Source organism: Aulonocara stuartgranti, assembly GCF_965226115.1.
Source record: "Aulonocara stuartgranti genome assembly, chromosome: 15".
NCBI lineage: Eukaryota > Metazoa > Chordata > Actinopteri > Cichliformes > Cichlidae > Aulonocara > Aulonocara stuartgranti.
This window is the reverse complement of record NC_138951.1, coordinates 40,725,001-40,737,801: the sequence shown is the minus strand read 5'-3', so window position 1 is coordinate 40,737,801 and position 12,801 is coordinate 40,725,001. Positions and strand designations below refer to the sequence as shown.

At 43.4% G+C, this 12,801-nt stretch overlaps 2 protein-coding genes across 5 annotated transcripts in view; one reads left to right on the top strand and one right to left on the bottom strand.

Moving 5' to 3' along the window:
• ctbs (chitobiase, di-N-acetyl) lies at positions 1-5,627 on the top strand. Its single transcript, XM_082506413.1, has 7 exons — positions 1-324; positions 2,397-2,535; positions 3,358-3,566; positions 3,855-4,026; positions 4,119-4,216; positions 4,475-4,636; positions 5,152-5,627. Exons 1-7 carry the CDS (start codon positions 211-213, stop codon positions 5,338-5,340), a joined length of 1,083 nt encoding a protein of 360 aa, XP_082362539.1. The 5' UTR covers positions 1-210; the 3' UTR covers positions 5,341-5,627.
• A 71-nt stretch (positions 5,628-5,698) lies between these two features.
• Positions 5,699-12,801, bottom strand: part of spata1 (spermatogenesis associated 1) — a 10,482-nt gene continuing 3,379 nt past the window's right edge. For 2 of the 4 annotated variants that reach the window (XM_082506410.1, XM_082506409.1), the window contains exons 2-13: positions 10,157-10,371; positions 9,921-10,027; positions 9,397-9,514; positions 9,154-9,207; positions 8,649-9,048; positions 7,853-8,018; positions 7,713-7,773; positions 7,467-7,578; positions 7,270-7,395; positions 6,970-7,145; positions 6,091-6,189; positions 5,699-5,961 (exon numbers count right to left, since the gene is read on the bottom strand). In XM_082506410.1, the coding sequence (XP_082362536.1) occupies positions 5,806-5,961; positions 6,091-6,189; positions 6,970-7,145; positions 7,270-7,395; positions 7,467-7,578; positions 7,713-7,773; positions 7,853-8,018; positions 8,649-9,048; positions 9,154-9,207; positions 9,397-9,514; positions 9,921-10,027; positions 10,157-10,216 (1,635 nt within the window). In that variant the 5' untranslated portion in view covers positions 10,217-10,371 and the 3' untranslated portion in view covers positions 5,699-5,805. Of the gene's footprint in view, positions 5,962-6,090; positions 6,190-6,969; positions 7,146-7,269; positions 7,396-7,466; positions 7,579-7,712; positions 7,774-7,852; positions 8,019-8,648; positions 9,049-9,153; positions 9,208-9,396; positions 9,515-9,920; positions 10,090-10,156; positions 10,372-12,801 lie in introns of those variants that run through there. The other 2 variants (XM_082506411.1, XM_082506412.1) reach the window with 2 other exon arrangements.

Here is a 12,801-nt window from a genome sequence, read left to right as displayed (position 1 = left end):
TTTACTTTGACCTCTGTTGGCAGCCTGGCCCGCTTTTTCTGTAATATAGAAATATATCTATTTGAAAGTTTTCTAGCGACTTGGATTACTTTGTTTTCTGAAGCTGTACAAATAAATGACAGTAGAAGTTTGTCCCATCTCGCACGCCGTAGGGCAGCTCACAGTCGCACGGGTTCACTCTGCGCTAAAACTTTCCTCTTTCTGCTAAAGATGTTGAGCTTTCTTGTGATTTTGTGCTCGCTCCTGACCGCCTGTAGGTCCAGCGTGTGTCCGTGTGAGAGACCGGAGCTCTGCCAGCAGATCCGCGAGGAGAAAGACTTCGAGGTAAACTTAGTTGACCAACCTGTTGCTGCTAAAACTTGGCCGAAAAAAACAAAAAACCTTTGAACCCTCCGCTCATCGCTCGCAGCCAGAGACATCTGAGACACTTTACAAACAGTGTGGTGGCGTAAATCACGTAAGTGTTGGTGCTGCTGATGTAAAAGCTCATCGGAAACAGGTGAAACGTTGCGGGTTTACTCTGATTACAAATGGCAACAACGGCAATGAGCTAAGGCTGCTGCTTGGTGCTGTCGCCACTGTAATAATAAAAGTTGGTCTTGTGATGGAGGTGTGACTCAGTATCCCCATGATAGAACAGAGAAAGCCCGACTCATAGTGGTCAAAACCATTTATAATTCTTTTTATTCAATCATCTTCCGGAAGAGAGAGAGAGAGCCCTGCACAGCCCAAAGCTCTAACATTAGAATTTAAAAACGTCTCACATACAGGTGTTATTTCGGTACTTTACACGTCACACAGTTTCGATACAAACACTCCTTATATGGTACAAGTTCCTCTTTTCTGTCTGGCTTCCTGTATTTATTAATATACTTGTATATTTCTACACTAACGTCCTGTTTTTCAGTCTGGCTGAGCACAGTTTATGAGTCAAAAGTGGCCTTGCTTTACAAACCTTCATTATTAAAGTACATAAAACAATATAATAAAGAAAATAAGCACTAAGGATATATTAATTACATGACACTACCAGTCCTCTTTAGTGTCGCTTACAGGTGTAAAACTATAAGGCTCGTGGCCCAGATTCGTTTGACAGCTGTTTGACTCTCTCTCTCAGAGACCATCCTCAGGTGAAACTAACAGGGCTCCCAGTTAGGCGAGCTCCCAGCTCGTATGTGTGTCCAGGGACCAGCTCAATAGTCCGCACACACACTGAACCTCGTATTGGTTTCCAGATAATCGCAGTCCAGCCCCATATCATCACACACTGTTCTCGTTACGTGCTCTCAGGAGAACACGGTGAATATGTGGCCCTTTAAAGTTTGTGTTTGGTTCATTATTTCTTTGTTGTATATCAGTGAAAAGCATGATTGTTTCCTCGTAAATGGTGAAACATTTGTAAGGCATATTTGTGCATTTGTGGGTTGTGCCCATGAAAAACGAATACCAAACAGCTTATTCTGCTATCGCACAAACACACATTTGCTTACCGTTTGTGCTGAGTTTATATAAATCTGGGTAACATAGTCTGTTCATTTAATTTAATTTAATTTTATGCTTGTGGTTAATGCTGCATCTATTAACCACAGGCCATTCAAAATTAAGAAAACACCCCCAGAATCTTTTTCTACTTAGGAGCTTGAGGAAACTTCAGTATTCCCCAGTAAGGGTAAAAAAACAATCCCACCAACACTTTATTTTGTTGTTGTTGTTGTTGTTTTATGCCATGAAACATATAAATAGAACTTTTTAGCTCTTCTGTTTCTTCCGTGCTGATAAGAATGTGTCCATACCTGCCTGGAGGTCGCCCCTGATGGAACAATACTCTAAACACAGTATTTTCAGTTCCCATTTACAAGGCACATCAAAGCCCTGTTGGAGCACCAGGGGCTTTTCTGTTAAAGCTAAATATATTCAGCTTCATAAAGTTCCACTGTGAAATAGTGAAGTGCTTTCTATAAACATATGTTTGCTCTGCTGAATGCAGGATTTTGTTGACCAAAAATGATTCGGGCAAATAGTTTCAATAACAGTTTATTTGACATCAGTAGTACAGAAGAAGTGCAGAAGAACGAGGTGGTATTTGTCTACATTTACCTATTTAACCAGGAAGTCTCCAGAGGTTAAAATCTGGTTTTCAGGGGATGCTTGACCAACAATGAACACCATCATAAGGTTACAAAATTATACACTCGGCCATATAACTCTCAGATAATCAGTAAATCCTACTTTAATCTTCAGTTTCTGATTTATTTTTTCAGACAGCTGTTCAGTAGGTATACCAGATGTTCCTTTACACATATAGTACTTAACAGTTCTGACCTTTCAGTAAATCCTCATCATTAGCTTTGCTATTATGCCACTGTATGTGTTTTAATTGTGTGCGTCGTTTTCAGGTGTTTATATTTGACGTGGGTGGGAAGACATGGAAATCCTACAACTGGAGCATGGTAACAACAGTGGCAGCGTTTGGAAAATATGATGCTGAGCTCATGTGTTACGCTCACTCCAAAGGCGCACGGGTCGTCCTCAAAGGTAAGATAACTTTCTTTATTGTACTAAGAGCTGACTGGAGTTTACCTACATGTAACTAAATATCTCTCAGTACTGATGTTGTGATAATTCCATATTTCATTTTTCCATTTACGTCTATTTACGTCCTGTGACTGTTCAGTTCACAGCAGCACCCCTCACTACTTTTTATTTTAATAGGAAATTTATTGAAACATATGCAAACATACATGGAATCACAATACACAAAGAACAAATAGATTTTTAAAATTCTAACAAGCTTGAAAGTCAATATTCGGTATTACCACCTTTATTTCTCAGCAAAAAAACCTGAACTTTCTTAAACACGATTTCTTTCTGTCAACACTCACTGCTCTACACCTCTCCTGACCTCCTCCTCTACATACTGGTGATGGTTTGAAGCAAAATACAAATTTCAAATTTGGATTCATAGTTGTAGATAAAGAAATTAGAACAATTTATGCGTCTTTGCCACAGATTGGCAACAAAGTGCCTAAAGATAATATTTAAAATGTGTTGTTTTTTTTCTGACAGATTGTTATGTGTAGACACAACCCCGGTTCATCCCTTGAATTAGCTGCATTTTATGCCCGAGTGATTCATAGGTCAGCGTCTGAAAACGATCAGATACAAGGACTGATGAGTGAACAATCGTCCAAATGTCCAAAGAAAGACTGTTGCTCAAGACAACTTAAATGAATTGCAAGAAAGTCTGGATATAAAGAAACCAGGCGTGGCTCAATACTTTTGCACGGTACTGTATGTGGTGCTTCTTCTCGTTGAGTTTTTGTACATTTGTCTATCTTTTTGTGTTATTGGGTAAAGGCGACGTCCCCCTCTCCTACATTGTGGACCAGGACAACAGAACTGCGTGGATAACAGACAAGGTCATGTTGGCCAAGAGTCAGTTTATGGACGGGATTAACATAGACATTGAACAAGCTGTGGAAGAGGGCTCACCGGAGTACTATGCCTTAACATCTCTGGTCAAAGAGACCACTGAGATGTTTCACAGGGAGATCCCAGGATCTCAGGTAAAGCGGAATGACTGGGCACTCGGAGACAACGGTCATTTTCCAAGGCCAGTCTCTCAGTTTGAAATCCATACTAAACCCAGCTTCACCAGTCTTCACAGGACGTGCTTATTTTTCTATATCGTTACAAGCACATCATCCACTATAATTATTTTATCTGAGCTGAGCACTAAATCAGATAAAAAGTCTTTTGGCAAGACTGGGTAAATGAAAAAAGGCCTATGAGCACTTTCTGAGTGATTTTAAAATCATCATCCCGTTGATGTTTACCTTTTCCTGATTCCTCAGGTCTCATTTGATGTCGCTTGGTCACTAAAATGCATTGATAAGCGCTGCTATGATTACGTAACCATTGCCGAATCCTGCGACTTGCTGTTTGTGATGTCCTACGACGAGCAGAGCCAGATCACCGGCGACTGCATTGCAATGGCAAACGCTCCTCTCCGTCAGACACTCGAAGGTTTGTGGTTTTATAGTAGAACAGGAGAAAGGCATGTTGTTGTAAATCTACTTGAGACAATGACATGAAATACTCGGTGTCGTTCTTTGTAGCTTATGACCAGTATTTGAATCTGAAGATCAGTCCAAAGAAGATAGTGATGGGAGTGCCGTGGTACGGCTATGACTATCCATGCCTCAACTTTTCCCAGGTAAGAGATCGTTCATTAAAAAAATAAAAGTGAGGATTCGTTTGTTGTTGAAGGTTTTTGAAGACCAGTGAAAAGGTGTCTCCTCGAATGGGGACACGAGGTTGTTCATTAGGCTGAACAAAGGCGGGATAATGACATTTTTATAGGTTATTAGCCGATAGCATTACTAACCTTGCCCAGTGTGGGCCATATGTGATATAATACGAGGCCACTCCCGCCTGTTATTATAACACACCGTCATTTCTTTTCTCACACCAGGAGGGCGTGTGCTCTATAGAGAAAGTGCCTTTCCGTGGAGTTCCTTGCAGCGATGCGGCTGGAAAACAGAAACCGTACAAGTGGCTCATGGAGCAGGTCAACAGCTCGATGTCAGGCAGGCTCTGGGACGACGAGCAGCAGGCTCCCTACTTCAATTACAAGGTGCTCAATTTTCTTTCATATTTTAAGGATAAATCCTTTTTCTTCTTGAAGTATACAAACGCATGGATAAGGTGTTCAATTAATTATAAAATTAAATGTGCATTTAAATATTTGGGTTTTAGTTCTTTTGCTTCCAGGCGAAATGTTTTAGGTCTCGGACCAAAAAGGCAATATGTGCAAGAAAGGATCTGTGCACTGTTTAGCTCCAGTTAATATTTAAAACAAATATTAATATGCAAACCAAGATTTCGACTGATATGATCATCTCTTCAGGCTTGTGTTCTTTGTTTAAGTTTGACTAGCTTCATGCCTGCGTGGCGCTTGTATTTCAGGGAAGAGCCGTTTATCTGGATGCACTGTTAAAGTACAGCAGTGTCACTTCCCAAACGGAAGGAATTAGCCTTCTGAAACAACTAGAAACATTTCTGCTATTTGCCCTCAGGGTGGATGGACAAATCTTTTCAGACCACAAGATGGCGCTATTATCAAATTTATGTTGTTGCTTCTTTCCTCAGGACCAGGACGGACAGATCCATCAAGTTTGGTACGATGACCCACAGAGTATTTGCCCAAAGGCGGATTCGGTGATGTCTAAGGGCCTGAGGGGTATTGGCATGTGGAACGCCAACATCTTGGACTACAGTGACGATCCGGTCGCCAGGCAACAGACAACAATGATGTGGAACGCTCTTTTAGGATGCTAGCTGTGCATGTGACAAACCATCCCAGAGCCCGCCTCTGTTTGTTGCTAAGTCAACACCTCCCTTTGTAGCAGTAAAGGGGGTATTCGAGGCATACTTGCACTTGAGAGTTAATTGTTTCTTTTATTGCTGCTGCCTTTGACTGGGTTACATTCCTCTTTGCTAAGCGAAATAACTGTGATTCTCTAAAAAGGAAAGCCAGTCTTTAAACGTCCCTACACTGAGCTTACTGAGATTTATGCACTTTTTTAAATAAATAAAACTTGTTTCTAATAAATCTTTGAATGAAATTACAGAGTAAGCAGTGGAATTTTGTTATCTCAGCACATCAGAGTTTACATCATCTGAGAAACCCAAACTTAAATTGACATTATAAAACAATGCAAACTATTTTGGTCCAATCAAATAACATAACTAATTAGAAAGATGCATTCAAGTCCAAAATAATTAAACCAGAAAACGGGTTTTTCACGTGCAGTTTATTCTGAACTGGGCAGCGCTGCTCTGGACTTGTGCTCCGTGCCGTGGAGTATTTCCCATCAGGCCGGGATGAGATGACTGACTCTTCTTCTGAGCCAGCTCAGCCTTCAGGGCTCTGAGCTCAGTGGCCGCCTGTTTTCTCAACTAGAAAAACATTCATAGGAAACACAAGAAAATGAGCTCTGCTGTGCGCCGTGATTAGATGATTTTATTGATGATATGTCTCTTGACCAACCAACTCAGGTATTTTAACAGTTTTCATACATCACTTACCTTTATCTCCGTCACCAGCTTCATCTTGCCATCTTCTACCTTCCTCTTCAGGTTGTCAATCTCGTGGCTCTCAGTCATGATCTGAATGATGAGCTCATTCTGTAAGGGATAGTCCGTCATTAAGTTTATGGGTGGAAAACTGTTTATGGGTGAGTGGCCATTTGAATTAGATACACCTGTTCAACTACCCGTTAACACAAATATCCAAATCAGCCAATCATATGGCAGAAACGGTGCGTTTAGGCATGTAAGCAAGGTCGAAATGAGCTGCTGAAATTCAAACTGAGTGTCAGAATAGGGAAAAAAGATGATTTATCATTTACTACCTGACTGCTGGTAGAAAGACAACAAATTATTTCAACTATTATATGCTTGGTTGAAGGCTACAGCAGCAAGAACGCCACACTGGCTGCCGCTCCTGAGGGACGCTGAGGCTACACCAAAATGGAACCATTAGACGATTGGAAAAGTTTTGCCTGGTCTGATTCAACTCTATTTCTGCTGCAACGCTCGGATGGTAGGGTCAGAAACTGGCCCCTGTTAGTACCATTTCATCATTTTTTAAACACCACGGCCTAGCCGAGTGTTGTTTTTGGGATGTGATGGAACAGGAAATTCAAATCCTGGATGTGCAGCCAATAAATCTGCAGAACTGTGAATATGAACCAAAATCTCTGAAGAACGTTTCCTGCATCTCGTTGAATCTGTGCATAAAGAATTAAAGCAGTTCTGAAAGCAAAAGAGGGTCCAGCCCAGAACTAGCAAGGTGTAAGTAACGACTGGTTCATTGTACAGACCTGAAACTGAGCCACTGAGACTTTAATATTAATACTGAAGATGCATTTAAAAAAAGAAGGGAATCGTGTGGTTAGATTGTACCTTCATGGAGGATCTTCCTTGGTGTCTGGGCTTTGCTCTGTTATCTCGGGCCTGCAGCTGATGCAGGACTTTGTTGTAAAACGTCTCCAGTTCTTGTCTCAAGTTTCTCAAGTTCTCGTCCAATGGCGCTGTGGCCTTCTTGGCTTCAAAATATTTCTTTTTCCAGCTGTCACGTGCTTTATGTTAAAAGGACGGAGACAAATTGGTTAACAACTTCAACAAAAAAAAAGTTTCACTAAATTGTTAGCGCTTTAACTCAGATTGGGGAATAATTAAAAACCTCTGGTGACTGGTGCTGACCTTGGTTCCTGCGGTGTCTGTTCTGGGCTAACAAGTCTTTCCCCTTTCGCAGCAGCTCTTGTCGCGTCCTCTCCAGCTGCTTTCTCTCCTCCCGTACCAGCTGGATTTCACTGATTAGTTCTTCCCCTTTTAAATAAAAAGCCCGTCAGTTGTACTAATAACAATCAGCATAAAGCCTGCAGATACGTCCGGCTTACTGTTTGTGTGAAGGACTGGAGAAGCAGCCGTTTCATGGGTGACTGTGGCCAAGTCTAAACCTGAAGGTGGTGATACGGCAGGCTGAGACAACGGAGCTAGGCTTTCTGACAGCTTCACAGAAAAACAGAAGATTATCCTGCAAAGTGTTTTTCTTTTGTGGATCCATGTTTTACAAAGAGCACTGAAAAGGAGACGATCATGTAACCAAGATATACTTTGTGTTTTTTCTAAATGTCACACGTTACCCTGGCTGTTCGATTGTTTCTGATGGACTTCAGCACGTGTTCCACTTTTGATTTCCCAACCCTGAAAAACACACACAAGTAGTTTCAGTCGTGTCCATGGAGTAAGAAGTTTTTAGGTCAGTATGCTGGCTGCTCGGTACCCGTCTGTTAGGGAGAAGCCTGAATCTCTGTCCTCCAGGGACTCCGCCACTCCTGAATGTCTGGCTGCTCTGTTTCCTCTTTGGTTATGTTTCTTCTTTCTGCAGGTTTCTTCTTTCTCTGGCAATTCCTTCACCTGAGCTGAATCAGCCACACACTGCTGGAAATCTGTAAGCAGAAAAACCTGCATCTGTCTTTTCTAAGAGTTTCAGCAAATAGACATTTTATTGCATCAAATACAAGACGACGACTTCTTCTTTTGGCTGCTCCTTCTAGGTGTCACCACAGCGACTCATATTTCACCCTAGCATCCTCTTCTGTTACACAAACCCTCTGCACGTCCTCCTTCACTACATCCATGAACTTTCTCCGAGGTCTTCCTCTTTTCCTCCTTTCTAGTTGCTCCATATTGCACATTCTTTGTCCCATATATCAACTCTCCCTCCTCTGCGCATATCCAAACCATTTTAGCTTTGCCTCTCTAACGTTGTCTCCAAACTGCTCAATCTGGGATGTCCCACTAATGTATTCATTTCTAATCTTGTCCATCTTTCACTCTTGCTTTCATTGTTCTGTCACAAATGGCGCTTGTCTCCACCCACTCCACCCTGTTTGCACTCTCTTCTTCACCTCTCTTGTGCACCGTCTATTATTTTGGATGGTTGGGCTCAGGTATTTAAACTCCTCCACCTTCACTATCTCTACTCGTAACTTCACTCTTACACCTTTCTCCCTCTCATTCACATGTTTTCTGTCTTGCTTCAACTGACTTTCATGCCTCATTTCTCCAGAGCATACCTCCACCTCTGCAGCCTTGCAGTTGGGGTGTGTGCAAAGCAAGCTGGGGTGCCCTTTGCTTTTGCCCTCGAAAACACTCCTGCTCTGCTCTCCTGATGGAGGAGAGAGTTTCACCTTCCTTCTCCCCGCCTCCTTCTGAAGAGCTGTAGCTCCTATCATCCCCTTCTTCCTCCTCTTCTTCTAGCCGGTGTGTGGGAGGTGGCTGATGGGAATACTGGGGGATATGGGGGAATTTGGTGGGCTCCTTTGTTCCTGTTGCCCGGCTGCACGTTTTGGGAGGGTGGTAATAGATCTGGTGGTCTGGGGAGGTGCTGGTGGTGTCAGGGGTGAGAGACCGGGAGCAAACGCTGCTGTCATTCTCCACAGCGGGCAGCAAGTAAAGCTCCGGCTGCGTGGCCTGCTGACAGGTGACAACAACGTGTTACTGGAACCAACCCACTACATAAAGAGAAGCATCATCCGATTAAATGTTTAGATTTAAGTATCCAACACTGACTCTACGCACATAGGGTGGGGCGAACACTTTCACTTTCAGGTCTTGCTCCTGTTTGCTTTTGACCTGCAGCAGACAAGAATTTGGAAGCTGTAAAAGGCACGGCAGTAAAAAGTGTGTTCCCCACTCGCCCGCACACACGTTTTACACCCTTTACTCTGAGCAGTAAACTGTCTGTGCAGTTTCTCTCTATTGTGTGTCTGGTGAAATACAATCAGCTCTACAAAAGAGCACTAAATAGCCAGCTGCACTCACCAGCGCCAGACTGCGCCCCACACATTTAAGGAAGGAGAATTTGTTGACGCTCCTCTGTGCACCAAGGAGAGCGCCCAGCTCACTTCTAAGCGTTTTCAGGGTAACATCAGGATAAACCCTAAGGTCACAGAAAAGGAGAGGTGGTGTCCACGTTAAAAAAAGAATGATAGTCAGGATTGTTCAAGAAAAAAGCTACATGTCACCTATCGAGTGCTCAAATAAATTTGACTTATCAAGTTTAAAAAGCAAAATGACACGTTCAGCAACTGTAATACTGTAATTTTTCAACTGAGACTTGGAAAGATTGTATCATTGCAACACTTTTAAAGCACTGAACAATGTTAAAGCAGTCTGACACTGTTATCAGACAATTACGTTACTGAATTTCCTAAGGACAAAGCCTAAGTAATACAACATATCTCAGTATCTTTTATGTGTCTGCACAGTGGAGTGCAGTCCAGAAGTGTTAAACAATCCTTATCTTGAGTTTTCTATATTAAAACAAACATTTGCGGCAGTTTCACCTGATGAAGCCGGCTGATATGAAGCTCTCTGTGGCTTCAGCAGGGACTTTATTGAGCTTCACATTCCACTGGTCAGCTGGCACAAACAGCACATGGAGCTCCAGAAGCTGCACACGAATGCAAACATGATAACACGGTCCGTTTGCATCATCAGGCATGTGTCTGCTTGCTTGAAAAAAATAATTTTGTCATTTTATTTCATCCTTAAAAAGAAAAAAAGAAAGAAAAGAAAATACCTTGCAGCTGTGAGGTCTCCTGTCCTCTGTATATCTCGCTGACGCGCAAGACAGCTCCATCAGAGAAGGAACAGAAACACTGGAAGATTTCTGCTCTTGTGCTCTGAAGGCGTGCACTGCTAAGTTCCAGTCTGTAGTAATCAAACACCCTCAGTTGTCCAGTGAAGTTTCTTTTATGAGAGTGCCAGCAGTGGTTGCTCTGCTGCGGATCATAGCTGCAGAGAAAAAAAAACATGAAGCCGCTAATCTGCGATGACCACTGTGGGCGCAATTTCATCTGTATTTTCACTCTTTAGGGTTAATTTTATATATACACATACATACATATATATATATACACATACATATATATACATATACACATACATACATATATATATATACACATACATACATATACACACATACATACATATACACATACATATACACATACATACATATACACATACATACATATACACATACATATACATATACACATACATATACATATACACATACATATACATATACACATACATATACATATATATATATATATATATATATATATATAGGGACGAAAACAGGGCGTTGAGGGACGAAAACAGGGCGTTGTTGGAATGCTACTACGCAAGTAACCCCGGCGGAAGGGGCTACATGAATAGGATGAGGGACCTATGGATTCTTCGATACCCAACATCCACAATGACGGCGAAACAACTAGTAGCTCAGTGTTCCAACATTCGAAAGAAGGGACTGCTCTCACAGCTAGAGATTGATGAGGTACAACACAAATGCTACGGCAAGGAGGAGTCAGGACGCCAGGTCAGGGGGGAGATATCATCACCCCCACCCAAGATTGGGTACATAGCCCCAAGTGTGATAGGAGAAGGATCGTTGAGTGCGAGAGGAACTGACCTGAAAAATAGGATCATGGCCAAGCTTGAAACCTGGATCCCCCGTAGCCGGTTACCAAGATTACGTGAAGTACCCTCAGAAGGTCTGCTAGATGATGTTAATGCAGCACTACGGGCAATACCTACAACCACGATTACCGACACTAACAAGCTGATCTACAATACGGCAGCAGTGATCAGTGAGATGCTTGGCTACAAGTTGAACAGCCACAAGGGGCAGTACCCTCCATGGAGAAGGAGGCTAGAGGGCAAGATCAAAGTAGCACGGAGAGAGGTTAGCCAACTAACGGAGTTGCAGAAAGGTGCGACGAATAAGGTGCCTAAGAAATACAGCAAGCTGTCCATACCTGAGGCCTTGGAAACTGCCAAGCAAAGACTCACAGCCTTGGCCAGCCGCTTGAGGAGGTACACCAGAGAGATAGAAGGCAGGAGAATAAACCAGCTGTTCTCCACAGAACCAGCAAAGGTGTACTCTCAGTGGCAAGGGAACAATAAGAGAACAGCACCACCAAGGCTGGAGACGGAGCAATACTGGAAGAGCATATGGGAGAAGGATGCAACCCATAACGGCAATGCTCAGTGGCTAGTGGATCTGAGGGCAGACCACAGCGACCTCCCTGAACAGGGTCCAGTAACCATCACAGTGGCAGATATCCAAGAAAGGGTCTCCAGTATGAAGAGTTGGACAGCACCAGGGCCCGACATGGTTCACGCCTACTGGCTGAAGAAGCTGACTGCACTCCACGAGCGTCTGGCAGCACAAATGAACCAGCTGCTAGTTAACGAGAGACACCCGGAATGGCTAACTGAAGGCCGGACGGTCCTGATCCCCAAGGACCCCAAGAAGGGACCGGTCCCCTCCAACTACCGACCAATAACCTGCCTCAGTACTACATGGAAGCTCCTATCAGGCATCATATCGGCTAAGATGAACAGGCACATGGGTCAATACATGAGCGGGACACAGAAAGGAATTGGCAAGAATACCAGAGGTGCAAAACACCAGCTACTGGTAGACAGAACAATCAGCCGAGACTGCAAGACCAGACTGACCAACCTGTGCACTGCCTGGATTGATTACAAGAAGGCCTATGACTCAATGCCCCACAGCTGGATACTGGAATGCCTAGAATTGTACAAGATCAATGGGACCCTAAGAGCCTTCATCAGGAACTCAATGGGGATGTGGCGTACAACACTAGAGGCCAACTCCAAGCCCATAGCACAAGTTACCATCAAGTGCGGGATCTACCAAGGAGATGCTCTGTCCCCACTGCTGTTCTGCATAGGCCTGAACCCCCTCAGTGAGATCATTAACAAGACTGGCTACGGATACCGACTACGGAACGGAGCAGTTGTCAGCCACCTCCTGTACATGGATGACATCAAGCTGTATGCCAAGAGTGAACGAGACATCGATTCACTGATCCACACTACCAGGCTATACAGCAATGACATTGGAATGTCGTTCGGACTGGAGAAGTGTAGTCGGATGGTAACAAAGAGAGGGAAGGTAGTCAGAACTGAGGGGATTGAACTACCAGAAGGCAACATTGCAGACATAGAGGACAGTTACAAGTACCTGGGGATCCCGCAGGCAAATGGGAACCATGAAGAGGCCGCTAGAAAGGCTGCAACCACCAAGTACCTGCAGAGGGTCAGGCAAGTCCTGAGGAGTCAGCTGAATGGTAAGAACAAGATCCGGGCCATCAACACATACGCCCTGCCCGTGATCAGGTACCC